General features: G+C 42.5%; 1 protein-coding gene across 1 annotated transcript in view; it reads left to right on the top strand.

Moving 5' to 3' along the window:
• vps13b (vacuolar protein sorting 13 homolog B) overlaps nucleotides 1-12,640 on the top strand; it is a 256,450-nt gene that overhangs the window by 135,974 nt on the left and 107,836 nt on the right. Inside the window, exons 24-28 of the mRNA XM_030781914.1 lie at nucleotides 98-304; nucleotides 3,642-3,813; nucleotides 5,740-5,854; nucleotides 11,191-11,332; nucleotides 12,159-12,582. Of these exons, the coding sequence (XP_030637774.1) occupies nucleotides 98-304; nucleotides 3,642-3,813; nucleotides 5,740-5,854; nucleotides 11,191-11,332; nucleotides 12,159-12,582 (1,060 nt within the window). The remainder of the gene's footprint in view (nucleotides 1-97; nucleotides 305-3,641; nucleotides 3,814-5,739; nucleotides 5,855-11,190; nucleotides 11,333-12,158; nucleotides 12,583-12,640) is intronic.

The following is a 12,640-nucleotide window of genomic DNA, read 5'->3' as shown; positions in this document are numbered from 1 at the left end:
TATATAGTAGATACAACAGGGAAATTGCAGATTAATTAATAAATCAAAGAAACCTCTCCCTTCATCTTTCTCATCCCCCTGTCTATTTCTATCTCAGGTGCAGTTGCTGTACGAGCTCTTCCTGAGCTGGAGTTCCACGTGGGAGCGAATGCAGAGGACAGGTATGCTGAGGCAGACCTCTGCTCTTCCCGACTCCAGCCCTACACAGGCTGGCCTCCACTCTCCTGTGCACAGCAGTGCCGGTACTGCACCCCCTGACACCAGCACATGCAGCCCCTCTGCTGACTTTGGATCTCCAACTGAGGTTTGCATTTACCTTGTATTTCGCACCCTCTGGTCATAGGAATGATCCCTCACCTTGACTGAGGAGCCCTGCTAATATTCAATGTTATGACCTCGTTCTCTGAGGGATAAGTAAGTGATATATGACATGTTCCTACGTCACAAATGGCACATTTCACTTTTTCAAGGTCTCCCCTGTGGTATTGACGTTAATGTGCTAGCTTTCTCTGCACAGTGGTTATGATAGTATTTATAGGAATGACTGTAAATGCAGACCGTATCATTGAGTGGTATGCTAAAATCTACTGAAATGCAGCATTAAGACAAATATGATTAGTGATACAGCTGATTAGATTTGGAATGAATTTAAAGTCATCTCATTCAACTCAGGGAAGGCTTCAAAATTGAATGCGTTAACTGCATGTCACCCATCATCATTGTTTTTTTGCAGCCCATACTTTTAATTGTCGTCTCTACATGGGCTTAATCACGGCAGAAAACCCACTGCAGTATGGGAATGCAGTAGAACCACCCAGAATTAAATTTCTCATACCATGGCATCAGGCTTCAGAGTTATCCATCATTTTGATATGGCCCATTGTTTTTCTCGTGCATTGCCATGTTGATGTTAATGTGGGCACACAGGCTGTTTAGACTCTCCAGTGAGAGACTGGGGGGCTTGTTTTTTAAGCGAGTTTTTCCACGCTAAGAGAATTGCACAGAGTTCCTAATTGATCTTCCCAGACATGATATCGATTTGAGTTGTGTAAGCCACCCGTGATTGAGTATAAACTTGCTTATACAAGACCCCTCTCAATGAAGTGAAAACAAGAGACTTTATTTACGTTTGCGTGTAAAATGCGCTCCAGAAAACTGCGGCGAGCATTGCTATGTGCCCGGCTTGGGTGAATTTGAATGGAAAACAATGAGCTTTATTCTAACTTGCCATCTCCTGAGTGACATGTTTTGTTTTCTTTGTCCAAAACTAAATACCCTTTTTAAAAAAAGGGTGTCTGGAGTTGCCTTAAGTGGTTTCCGTAATGGACTTGCGCAGTTAGAAGCCGGTGGCAACAGCAGCATGCAGTCGTCTCTGCCATCTCTGTGTATGGAGCGCAGTGGCAGCGTTTGTGTGAGTGTGTTTTCTCTGAAAAATGATGGGAGTGGTGGTTGTGGTCCAAGTCCTAAAGGTAGAGTGAGTGTGTGTGTGTGTGTATGTGTGTGGTGCATAGGGGGCCATGACAGGCCCACTTGTCAGTGTTTACTCAAGCTCAAACAGCAGTAGAAGTGTTTAGTCCGTGGGGAAGCATGGGCTTGATTGAGCAAGAATGCAGGAGCTGTTATGATAAGGCAGACCACCTCCCCTCCCAACCTTTTTTCGGTCGCCCCTGCCTCGGCCACCCTCGCTCCCCTGATACCTTTTAGCCCACCCCTCCTACATCCACCACACTTTTTATTTGGGTCTCCCTGATGAGAAAAGACAAACTGGACAGAAAAATAAACGGGGCTCCAACAGCTGGGTGCGCATAGCAGGCCGAGCAGAAATTCCACTGTGTACTTTACCGCTTTGGCGCGCTGAGATGTTAGGGGGGGGGGGGGGGATTTTTGAAAGGCCTTTATGGTCAAGAAAAAAAAAAGAAGAAGAAAAACACTACTGCTTGATACAAAATTAGCTGCACATTGGCTTCAGCACACTGGATTAGCGCCTTCACAGGGAGGGAAATCGAGGTTAAGAGATAGTGTATTTGTGTGATCGAAAGAGGAGAAGAGTGTGTGGCCTGTGTGTCAAAAATGATAGTGATGATAGAAGAAGATCCATGTTAATGTTATGCATGCTCTTTCATCTTGAGATAGTAAATCTCCGTGGAGCTTTGTCCGTGGTCAGCTTTTTCTCTGAATAAACATCTTGGTGTTTTCTTTGAGAGCCTTTCGAACAGTGAAGATGTCTTGGAAAGAGATATTGAAGGGCAGATGTATTGTTCTCAACCCTTGGGACACATGTTTCCCATCAGTTGGCCTTGAAGAGGCTTCCCATCGACATAGATCTATTTTTTGCCCCTACATAATCATAATTTGTTTATATTGTTGTCGTCCATTGTTATTGAGATCTGCAGTCAGCCGCCAATCCACCCTACAACCCACCCCAGAATTCGATTTGTGAAGATCTGTGTCGCCTGGCGGAGCACATATTTGTCCCATCTGGTTCCCCTTTTGAGGCTGTAATCAGAAAAGCCGCAGAGCGAGGCTAATTGAGACGGTTGATAACCTCGCTACCGCCACGCCGCTCCAGAACCACAGGTTTAGTTGATACCAGTACATGGTGTTTTGCAGCTGTGTCGTTTAGGAGAGAGACGCTGGTGGGAAAAGTGACTCTGAAAAGGAAAAGCGGCTCACAGGCTGGAAAGTGCCTGGTTGTTTGTTTGCAGCTCTCTCTCTCTTCCCATGTCAGACAAGTGGATATATGTTTGGAAAAAAAAAAAGGAGGCAGAGGAGGTTTGAAAGCTAAGAAAGAAAGAAAAAAAGAAAAATACCCCCAGTGTCATCGCAGTGTCGTGCCAAACCCCCGGTAATGAGCTAAGAACTTGCCAAAGGCCATGGCTTTCCCTTCTCTTCATTTATTCTCTGGGGAGGCTGTCTGCTTCCCACTCATGTTCCTTTTGCTGTCTCTTTAGGTCTTTTAAAATGGTACCAGTCCCCAGTGAGGCTAATCCAAGAGGTTAACACTTTTGCCAGTCACATGTACTGTACCAACTTTCCTTTTGTGTGTCAGTAAAGGCTCATTTTTGTGCAAAACCAAACATGGTTGCGGTGTGCCCAGTGCATCAATTTCCCTGGTACAGAGTTATGGCCGTTCTTTAATGTCATCTTTGTCCCTTATTGCTGTTGAACGTTGTCTGTCTGTCTGCATAACTTCAGCTTTCCTGGCCTCTGACAAAGCTTCAACTAAAATCAGTTCCAGTAAAGACCCTGCATTTGAACACTGTCTGTGTGCTGACGTATCTTGCGGTTTTGCAGTCGCTGGAAATCCCTAACTTCTATCAGTCCCTGTAAAGTTTCTGCCTTTTGATTGGGCCTCGGGCTCCTTAGGATTCCAGGCAGTAGCAGTGTCAGTCTATGTCTCATAGCACCTATATGTAAGATTAACACGTAAACATCCATTAAAACAGATATCACCAACTGTGCTAAGGTTCATATCTGTAACACACTCAAGTAGGTGACAGACAATGTTGTGGCTGACATAAAAATGTATGACTCCTCATGCTCGTGATGGTTTTATGCCATATTTATTATTGGAGTTTAGTTTTGAGCCCTAAACATTTGATGCACACTGTGATTTAATAGCTGTTGCATATTTCCTTCAGGGGGATTCTGTTCCAGCAGCTGAGGATTCGCCGTTCTCAGATACAGTAACGCTGGAGCAGAAGACCAGTAGTATTGGCGGGGCCAGTGGAAAGGTCAGCCTGTGGATGCAGTGGATGCTTCCAAAGGTAGCCGTAAATCTGTTTGCTCCCGATCCGACTGCCAAAAAAACAGGTACAATTCCCTTTGCCTTCTGATATACTATACATCATAGAGACTGATGTTTAATGGACTATTTAAATGAATACAACTGTTGTTTCTTTTAACTGGAAACTTTAAAAAAAACAACAAAAAAAAACTAATAGTCAGAAAAACACACGCGCACACACACACACACACACACACACACACACACACACACATATATATATATATAGGTTTGGTAAGACAGGCATAATGATACTGACGTAACCACTAATTTTTCCACACATGCTCATACTTAAAGTTTGGGTGACTTTTATTTGGCAGGGTGGTTACACCAAAGAACATATATTATCTCACATCTGATAACTGAGTTTCGAGTTGTCCCTCACTCACTGAACCCACAAGACTTAACCTTGCCGGCAGGAGCTGCAATGGGAGTCTTTAATATTGGAATTTTAATAACGCTGAGCTGACAGGGTTTTACACAGTTCCTTATCAGAAAAGTCAGCCTATTGTAGTCCTTCGTATACTCCATGTGACCCCACGCGGAATGAACCCAGGCAGGCTGACTGAGAGATCGTCTCCTCTCTGTCCTCTCTTCCCTACTCTCTCAGCTGTCCTGCATGTTCTCAGCAAACGAGTGAGCGAAGGAAAAGGGGGAACAAAGACAAATAAATAAAGGGGCGATGAATCTCAAGCCTTGTGCTCTGATTTACAGTACTGTTGAAAGGAGAGATTTACCTTTAATTGGGCCCTGTAACAGTCGGCATCTGCCCACCAGACCTCAGTGAGGCTGAGAGAGGAACGCCCAGTGATGGTTTGACTTAAGAACATCCTAAATAGGTCTTAGTATGGATTTGAAGTTAATATCTGCCATGTGAGCTGCTTAAGTGAATCTAACACCAAAAGCCATGTCTGAAGCAGTAACTAATTATACACCCTGTATATTATTTGGTCAGAAACTATAATATTGATGAGCAGAACTGCACATTCTATGCGGTGCTGATAACTGGCCTGACCTTTACTATAAGGGAAGTATATTTGCTCTCTCACTTAAGAGAGTACAATGTCTCCAGATGTGCCAAACCTCCTCTCAGATGTCCCACCTGTTTGGCCAAAACCTTTAATCTCTAATTTTCTTCCTCTTATTTTTTTTCCCCTGCTAAGCCCTGTGTGATGATAACGTATGGCTCATAGGAGTTTTGTCTTTCATCTGTGTTTAGAGGGGGAAACTAGAAATTGAATCTTCCCATAAAATGCATACAAAGACTTACCTCAGTTCCTTCAGCCAAGGAGCGCGTGTGTGTAGACAGTTGTTGTTTGGACCCCTAGTGGCACACCGAGCTATCCTTCGGGTCAGGACTGCTGTGCGGATGTATTGGCCCTCCAAACACGGGAAGCAGGGAGTGCGCTCTCTGACCGAGCACTCGTGCAGCTGGCCCCGGGGCGCTAGGCAACCAGGCGTTGGCGTGGCAATGTTTGACAGTCCTTTGACATGGCTCTCCGGTAGTGGAAATCTCTCTCTGCCGCAGCAGGCTGTTGTTGATTAGCACAGAGCAAGGGCTACGACTCAAAATGGTGTCATCAGGAACATATGTGTTTAAAGACAGAGAGATCAGCCATGTGGTATGCCCTTAGCTGGTGCTCTGAGGTCAAGACTGACTGTTTGTCTGTTAAATTTAAGATTAAGAAGTCAGTTTAGAGAGCTGGTCTGAAGCTATGTGAAAAAAGGAGTAACTGAAGTCCTCATCCAGAAATAACTTCAAAGATGTTTTCCTCATTGTGCTTAGTACTTTTGAAAGGTATCTGGTATCTGTGCTTATATTAATTCTCAAGAATGTTTTTTTTTTTCTTTTTTTTTTTTTTTTGTGAAAGAGCACCTTGGATAATATTTAACTGCAGAAGCATTACATTGTTGTTAACATGTTACATGTTAATGTTGTATGTTTTTGACAGAGATTTGTGTGATTGCGGAGATGGAGGATCTGAGCGCCTCAGTGGATATGCAGGACATCTACACCAAGGTCAAGTGCAAAGTTGGCAGCTTCAACATCGACCACTACAAGAGCAGGTATATGAAAGCTAAACTCAGTCACTAGGCCTAGTCTTAGTACTTTGAAGTGGTTGACTCTCTTGTCTCCTTCTTTACGATATATCCAGTAGGAGCCTTACCTTGCTGTTGATATGCACTTAAATTTTTGGATTAGTCTTTTTTGCTTTCACTTTTCAAAAGTATTTATTTAATGTTGGTAGGTTAGTTGGGGTACAGTAGCTGTTCTTGAGTACAGAGACAGTGCTCTGAATAAAAAAAAAAAATGAACCTGTTGACCTCCACCAAGATCATGGACCTGTTTCCAGTCAGTATTTTCCTTAGCAGCTCACTCAAGATACCATCCTCCTTCCATCTGGTCCTTAATTCAAAACCCTAATCTTTGAACCCTAGGCCTATACCAACCTCACTAGGTTTGTCATCTACTGGCACACAAACCTGGTAGAAAATGGCAGTATGTCCAGAGATGTTTTCAGATAACAGCTAGGTCTACTATAACTGTAGGGCTGTCATCATATCTCCTTTATGTGCCTTATAGGAACATAAAGGAGATACAGGTATAATCAAAGTCACATTCTTCACAAATTCTCACACAATCACATTTTATAAGCTCACAGGTAATCACTGATCAACATTTTATATGTTTATTTTATATATTTATATTTTGTATTTGCAGCCAGTCACTGAGTCGCACGCTCTATCTATAGAACTCACTCATCCACATGAGTTAGATTGACAGTTCAGGACTAGACAGTTCAGAGGGCAAGAGGAGTGATCTATCTCATAAAACAGAACCGAACGATCTGCCCTCATCTTGACTGCCTCACTGTATCATGCTCTAGGACTAGTGGCTCGATTCACCTAGTGTATTTTGACTCCACTTCAGTCTTGGCTTATCTCCAGCACAATTATCAGACAATTTCACTCACCACTCATCTGCGTTGCAGTCTCACATACAATGGAGGCCACCAAAGCAGCTTGACCCAGTGAGTAACGTTTCAATTAATAAAACAACTGTAGAACATAATCGAAAATGGCATGGAATAGTGAAATATAGAAGTGAGGTGTTCGTGGTGAACAGGGTTTTTGGCTGAAGTTAGGCTGGAGCCTCTCAGCAATAGTTCGCATTGGCCCAGTTTCCTCTCTAAATTTTCTAACGTAGAGAGGGGGAAGGTGGGGAAAGGGGTTAGGGCCAGTGACAGTTGCGTCTGCCCTCGAAGGAGAAGAGCACTCCAAATTGGAGTTGATGCCTTCCAGCTGCTCGGCAAGCAGCCGGGAGCATCAGTGAGAACTACTTGTCAAACAGGGAGGTCCTTGCATATCAGCCCTCAGGACACTTTCCCATGGAGGAGCAATTACAAAGAGACCCCACCACCTCTAGTGCATACAAAAGACACACGCGCGCGCACGCACGCACATATGCACACACACATGCACACTCTCACACACACACACACACACACACACATAGACACACACAACTCTTTGTTTCCAAATGGGGGGAGTCTCTCTCTCACATATGAGATTGAAACACTCACCCATTAGGAGACACTAAAGTGCCTGATACATAAAAACGCTGGGTCAAGTCTATGTGTGTGGGGGTATGTATATTAGGAGTAATGCCATACATGCAAGCTGCAGGTCTGGGGCTCTTCACTCAAAGTCTTGAAAGTTTATCCAGCTCCAATCCACCATCCACTGGCATGCATTAATCCATCTATATAGAATGTTATGGGAAAGTGGACACCCTATTGAGAGCTGTTACTGATGTATTTGCAGAGATGCACTGAATGAACCTCTCCTGGTTATCTCACTGTTTGGTTTCTTACACGTAGGCACTGTAGTGCTAGAAATTTTTACGGGTCCAACCAGCCCCAGAAACCTGAGACCCATCCCCTGGACCCGGGCAGGTTAAGGTCCAGATTTTATCGTCTCTCACAGGGCCAAGTTGGGTCAGGGTCTTGTTACCTCAGGTGTCTGGTTATGAACATAACACAGAGATACCCAAGCATTCAGCATTGTGCTGTACACACTTGAGAACTGTTGCACCAAATTAAGTTTAGGCATCCTTTCATATCCAGACTTAATCAATTCCAGGGAATGGATAGGATACTGAAATTTTGGATACTGAAATACTATTTCCCATTATTTTACATGGGAAACCAATCATATGATCCGAGCCCATCCAAAAACCCTAAACCAATTTCTCCAAATATCAGTGAAACGCTGCAAAAAACGGATTTAACTACCAACCCATGTTTTCAGCATGATATAAAGCACTTCAAACACCGGTTACCAAATTATCAAACATTTATTGAAATCATCAAAGGGTATATTTCTGTGGAGTACACAACAACACATTGCGTACAGTACTGCACATAACATTTCGGAAATAAACTGTGTTTCTTATATCCAGTACAAAGCAACCATTCTCCTAATCACTTTCATCTCCTCTTCCTTTTAATGCACTTTTCTTTCTTTTTCATTTTTAATGAGCTTTTTAACCTTTTGTGGTCCCATTTTAATGGGTTACATTTTATTTTTGAGATGAAAATAAAGACCATGCACAAACATGTCAAAGCAAAGGGAATACAAGACAGGAAAACAGAACAGAAACAGTTGATGGTACACTAGGACCAATTACATCATTTGCACTTCATACATGTGAATTATGAATTTCTTTCAGGTGCAATTAAATGTAAATTTCATGAATTTCATTGTAGCGAATTTTCAGTTGGATGCCAAAATTTGGGTATCAAAAATTCAAGAGCTGTTGTAGCGAAAATTCAGATAAAGAGAGTTCGAATACCAACGGATGCCTGCATTGTCATGACACCATGTTGCCTTTTTGATTAATTTTTTGTGTGACCTACAAGTTTTGTTCTGTTTGGTTCATTTTTGCTGTCAAATTCCATTCAATCTTAATTTTGTCAAGTCAAATCGCTTAAATTAATGCTGTTACATTGTTTCCAGTCATGTATATAAGGTATAAGAATTTTCCGTCATGATTAGGCCACTACAACCCAACATTTAAAGTAAAAATATTAAACTGAAACATTATACTAGTGGGTAAGTTGGCCCCATCTATGCAGACTCTCAGCTCGACTGTTGATAAATGTAGTAAATGTAGTAGCTGATTATCACACATTAAAATGGTTCAGGCTGGTTTTGGGCCCGGGTTCAAGTGGTTGGGTACTGCTCTGTTAAGGTCTGTATTTTATTTATTTGTATGGGTCTGGGCCAGATTTCGGTTCAGACATGTGGGGACCATTTTTAGTTGGGTATGAAATTTTAGATCCATGAACACCTCTAATCAGCGCAAGGAATGGAAGGTCCATAACAACCCACTTTTTCACACTCTTCTCTGCGTTAAATGTTGCATGTCTTCATAAACTGTCTTGAAATGACCTGTCCTTATTTAAATTTTTATCCTTAAGAATTTCATTCCTAAGGGTAAGGCAAGACAGTACAGTCCTACATTGTGTTAAGTTTTTTTTTTTTACAGGTATCGTACAGCAGCATATACAAAATAATGACTTTGTCTAAGATCATAATTATTATATATTATAGTAAAAGTATAATTTATAGGGATAAAAGTAAGAAGACAAGGAGCTGGGCGCTTTTTTGGATAAGCAGTTAGATCTATGAGAGCTTGAAACAGCTAATATTGTCTTTACTCAGAACAGTAGCTTGTCAAAACAATCTTTTTATTATTATTTTATACATATGAAAATAAAGTCTGAATTTGTGTCATATAACATTATTGGAAAGAGCAGAATGAGAGGGGGAAATCTGAATAATTTGTGGAAAAAAAACTATAAATGATGGGAATCATGACTCAGTTTGGGATCATAACTTGGCTGTTGCCTTTTTTCCATCCAGGTCCAAAAAGTCTTCAAAATCATTTTCAGTCTGTGATTTGATCATCATCACTCATTGCTGTAAACACGAAGGGAGTTTCTCTGACTCCATGATTGGCCCTAGCCTACTGAAATTCTTTCCAAACATGAAACTCTCAGATTTGTTTTTATCTGTTAAGCAAAGTGTAATCCACTTAGCTGTCACCCTGGTGTGGGTCAGAAGGACATCCTCACTACCCATGAGTCAAATCTCCTCTTCAGTGCCCCCCCCCCCACCACCACCACTCTATGTGGCAACTATAATGGTATATAAAACTAAAGAAAACTGTTGAAAATGAAACTAACATGGACTGAATTTAGGATTCTTAGATGTGCTTATTGAAAGCTTGCAATCAGGACATCATGTCAAAGTCAGCAGTTAGCAGCATGTCTTCAGAGGAGATGGGCTTGTGTCTTGCAGGCCAGGCGAAGGCTGGTGCGCTGGCCATTTTGAAGGAGTCATTCTACAGTGCAAGGAGAAAATAGTGGTGAGGTCCTCGTGAAAAACAGTGCGCTGTCCTGGATAATTCTGCCGCTTAATCAGCCAAGTCATCTCTGCCTACACTGGGAGGGAAATGAACCATACAGCAGCAAAACACCTTCAGTTACACAGTGTCAGGTGGTTCCTTGGTGTCTACATAGTATCATTGGCATTCCACATTATAGTTCAACCTGCTCCTAGTGTTCAGTATTAAAGCCACTTGAAATATGAATTTTAGCTTAAACACTGGAGGTGTCTTTGTTTCTATGGGTTTTACATTTCTCTCCAGTTGCTAATGGCAGAAAGGCCGTCTGAAATCAGTTTAAACGTGTTTCAGTTTCTGATTAGGAGCTGCCGTCATGGTCACTGTGTTCCTGTTCTGAGTCAATGACACTTTCCTCATCCGATGACCTTATGCTCACTCATTGCCCGTGGCCCCTCAAAGGCCTCCAGCAATTTGACCACAGTAACAAAACCAGTGGTATTTCAATAATTGGTACTGTCCTAGTACACTTAAATGGCACTTTCTCCTTCTCCACATATACTTTTGTGGCTGGATTTGATGAATCATTGCTCTAAAAAAGCCAAGGCTTTGTCTAGATGCTGTGTATTAGGTTGCTATTGTAGTATTTTACATCTGCGACAAAGAGGTAAAGATACAAGGAAAAGGCAACATTTAAGATTACAAGGACAGTGTCCATATTTTCAACCAAAGGATTACATGTTGGGAACATCGACGTGATCTCTAGAGCATAAGGCCATCATTACTTTATCTTGTCTGCCTCAGGCTCTTACCAGCCCTCTGTTCATTTGTACCAGTTGGACCTCATGTCAAAGAAAACAAAAATAAAACAAAATAAAAACAGGGGATTTCCTTCTAATTCTCTGCATCTTTGCTTTTTTTTTTCTTTCTTTTTTTCACCTCTGTTCTGTTTTTTCACCCCCCCCCCCCCTTCTCCCCCAAAACCACTTGACAGCCCCAAGGAGAGCCCCTCCTGTGTGGGCCGCTACGTTGGGGTGGTTCTCTCTTGCACTGACAAGCTGAACAGACGCACAGTGCTTGTTCGACCCGTCAGCAAGCAGGACCCTTTCAGCCACTTCTCTGGCTTCTTTCCTCCTGTAAGAACCCTTAGCTTCTCTACCACTCATCCAATTCATTAGCTTCCATTAGCCTTGGCAGCCAAGGAATCCAATCTATGCCCTTAAACAATGCAAATCCCTGGTAATCTGCAAGTCTGGTCATTTCTGACATATGATTTAAATCATCCAAGAATAAAATCACATCACTAGGCTTGAAGAGCCTACTTTAAGAGCATAAAAAGATGCTCAGACTAAAAATACTGTTGAATGCGACTTCACCTTCTTTGGCATAGATTCTCCATAATAATTACAGGTTGTAAGTTTGAGATATTTGTCTCTACCTTAGAGAAATAACAAGGCTAATGAAAGTTAACACTGGTATAATTCACAGGTGTTCAGATCAGTTGCTCTCTTCTCTCTGGTCTCTTGTGATTAAGTTCTCTTAATGTTTTTGTGGCTGTTAGATCAGAAGACTATGCTTTGATTTTCACCATAAATCAAATCCAAAATGCTGCTACCTTATTAGCTTGCAGTTCATCAAATTAATTTTTAATGCTCTTACAGTAGTTCAGTGCCCCAGGATGCTTAATATTTGCTGTAAATGCCCAAGTGCAAATATCTCTAGTTCTGCCTGATGCTGTGCTTGAAGCAAATATAAGTCTTTTTTTTTTTTTTAGACTACAATCCTCCATGTCCTTTAATTAGCAGTACAATTATTCTGCTATTAACATGGTCATAGTTTATGTCAATTTTAAGTTCACTTCTGTGTAGATGATTTCAATTAGTCAGTTTTACTGTAATGCTAACTCATGTCCATGTAGGCACAGATATAACCATTTACCTTGTTGTTTCTTATGGTGTGCAGACTGCCGCCAAAGCCCTGGAGGTGTCGCATCAGCAGCATGGTTTTCTATCAGTTACCTACACGCAGGCGGTTACACGCAATGTGCGGCACAAGCTGACGGCCCGCCAGGAGCGAGGTTCACGTGGCGCCGTTCTGAGCCCGCCACGGATGAGTGAGAGCACCACGGACGGGTCGCCACAGCACCTGCATGAGATACTGCTCACAGCCCAACCTTTTGACCTGGTTCTGTCCTGCCCCCTGCTGGCCACCATCGCTGGCATCTTCCGCACGACTCCCCCCCGGCGGCGGCCCATCAGGGAGCGTGGGCACTCGGTGGGGCAGCCTATGAGGGGCCATGCCCTCACCTCCAGCAGCCTGCCTCTCATTTATGTCAACACCAGTGTTATTCGAGTGTTCTGCCCAGGCCCACAGGAGACACACAGTGGTGAGAACACGGACAGGGCATAACTAAGTCTGGCATTGAATGTTTACATCCACTGAAA

Source organism: Chanos chanos, chromosome 8 (assembly GCF_902362185.1).
Source record: "Chanos chanos chromosome 8, fChaCha1.1, whole genome shotgun sequence".
NCBI lineage: Eukaryota > Metazoa > Chordata > Actinopteri > Gonorynchiformes > Chanidae > Chanos > Chanos chanos.
Note: the sequence above shows the minus strand (reverse complement) of the source record. Positions and strands in the feature narration are given on the sequence as shown.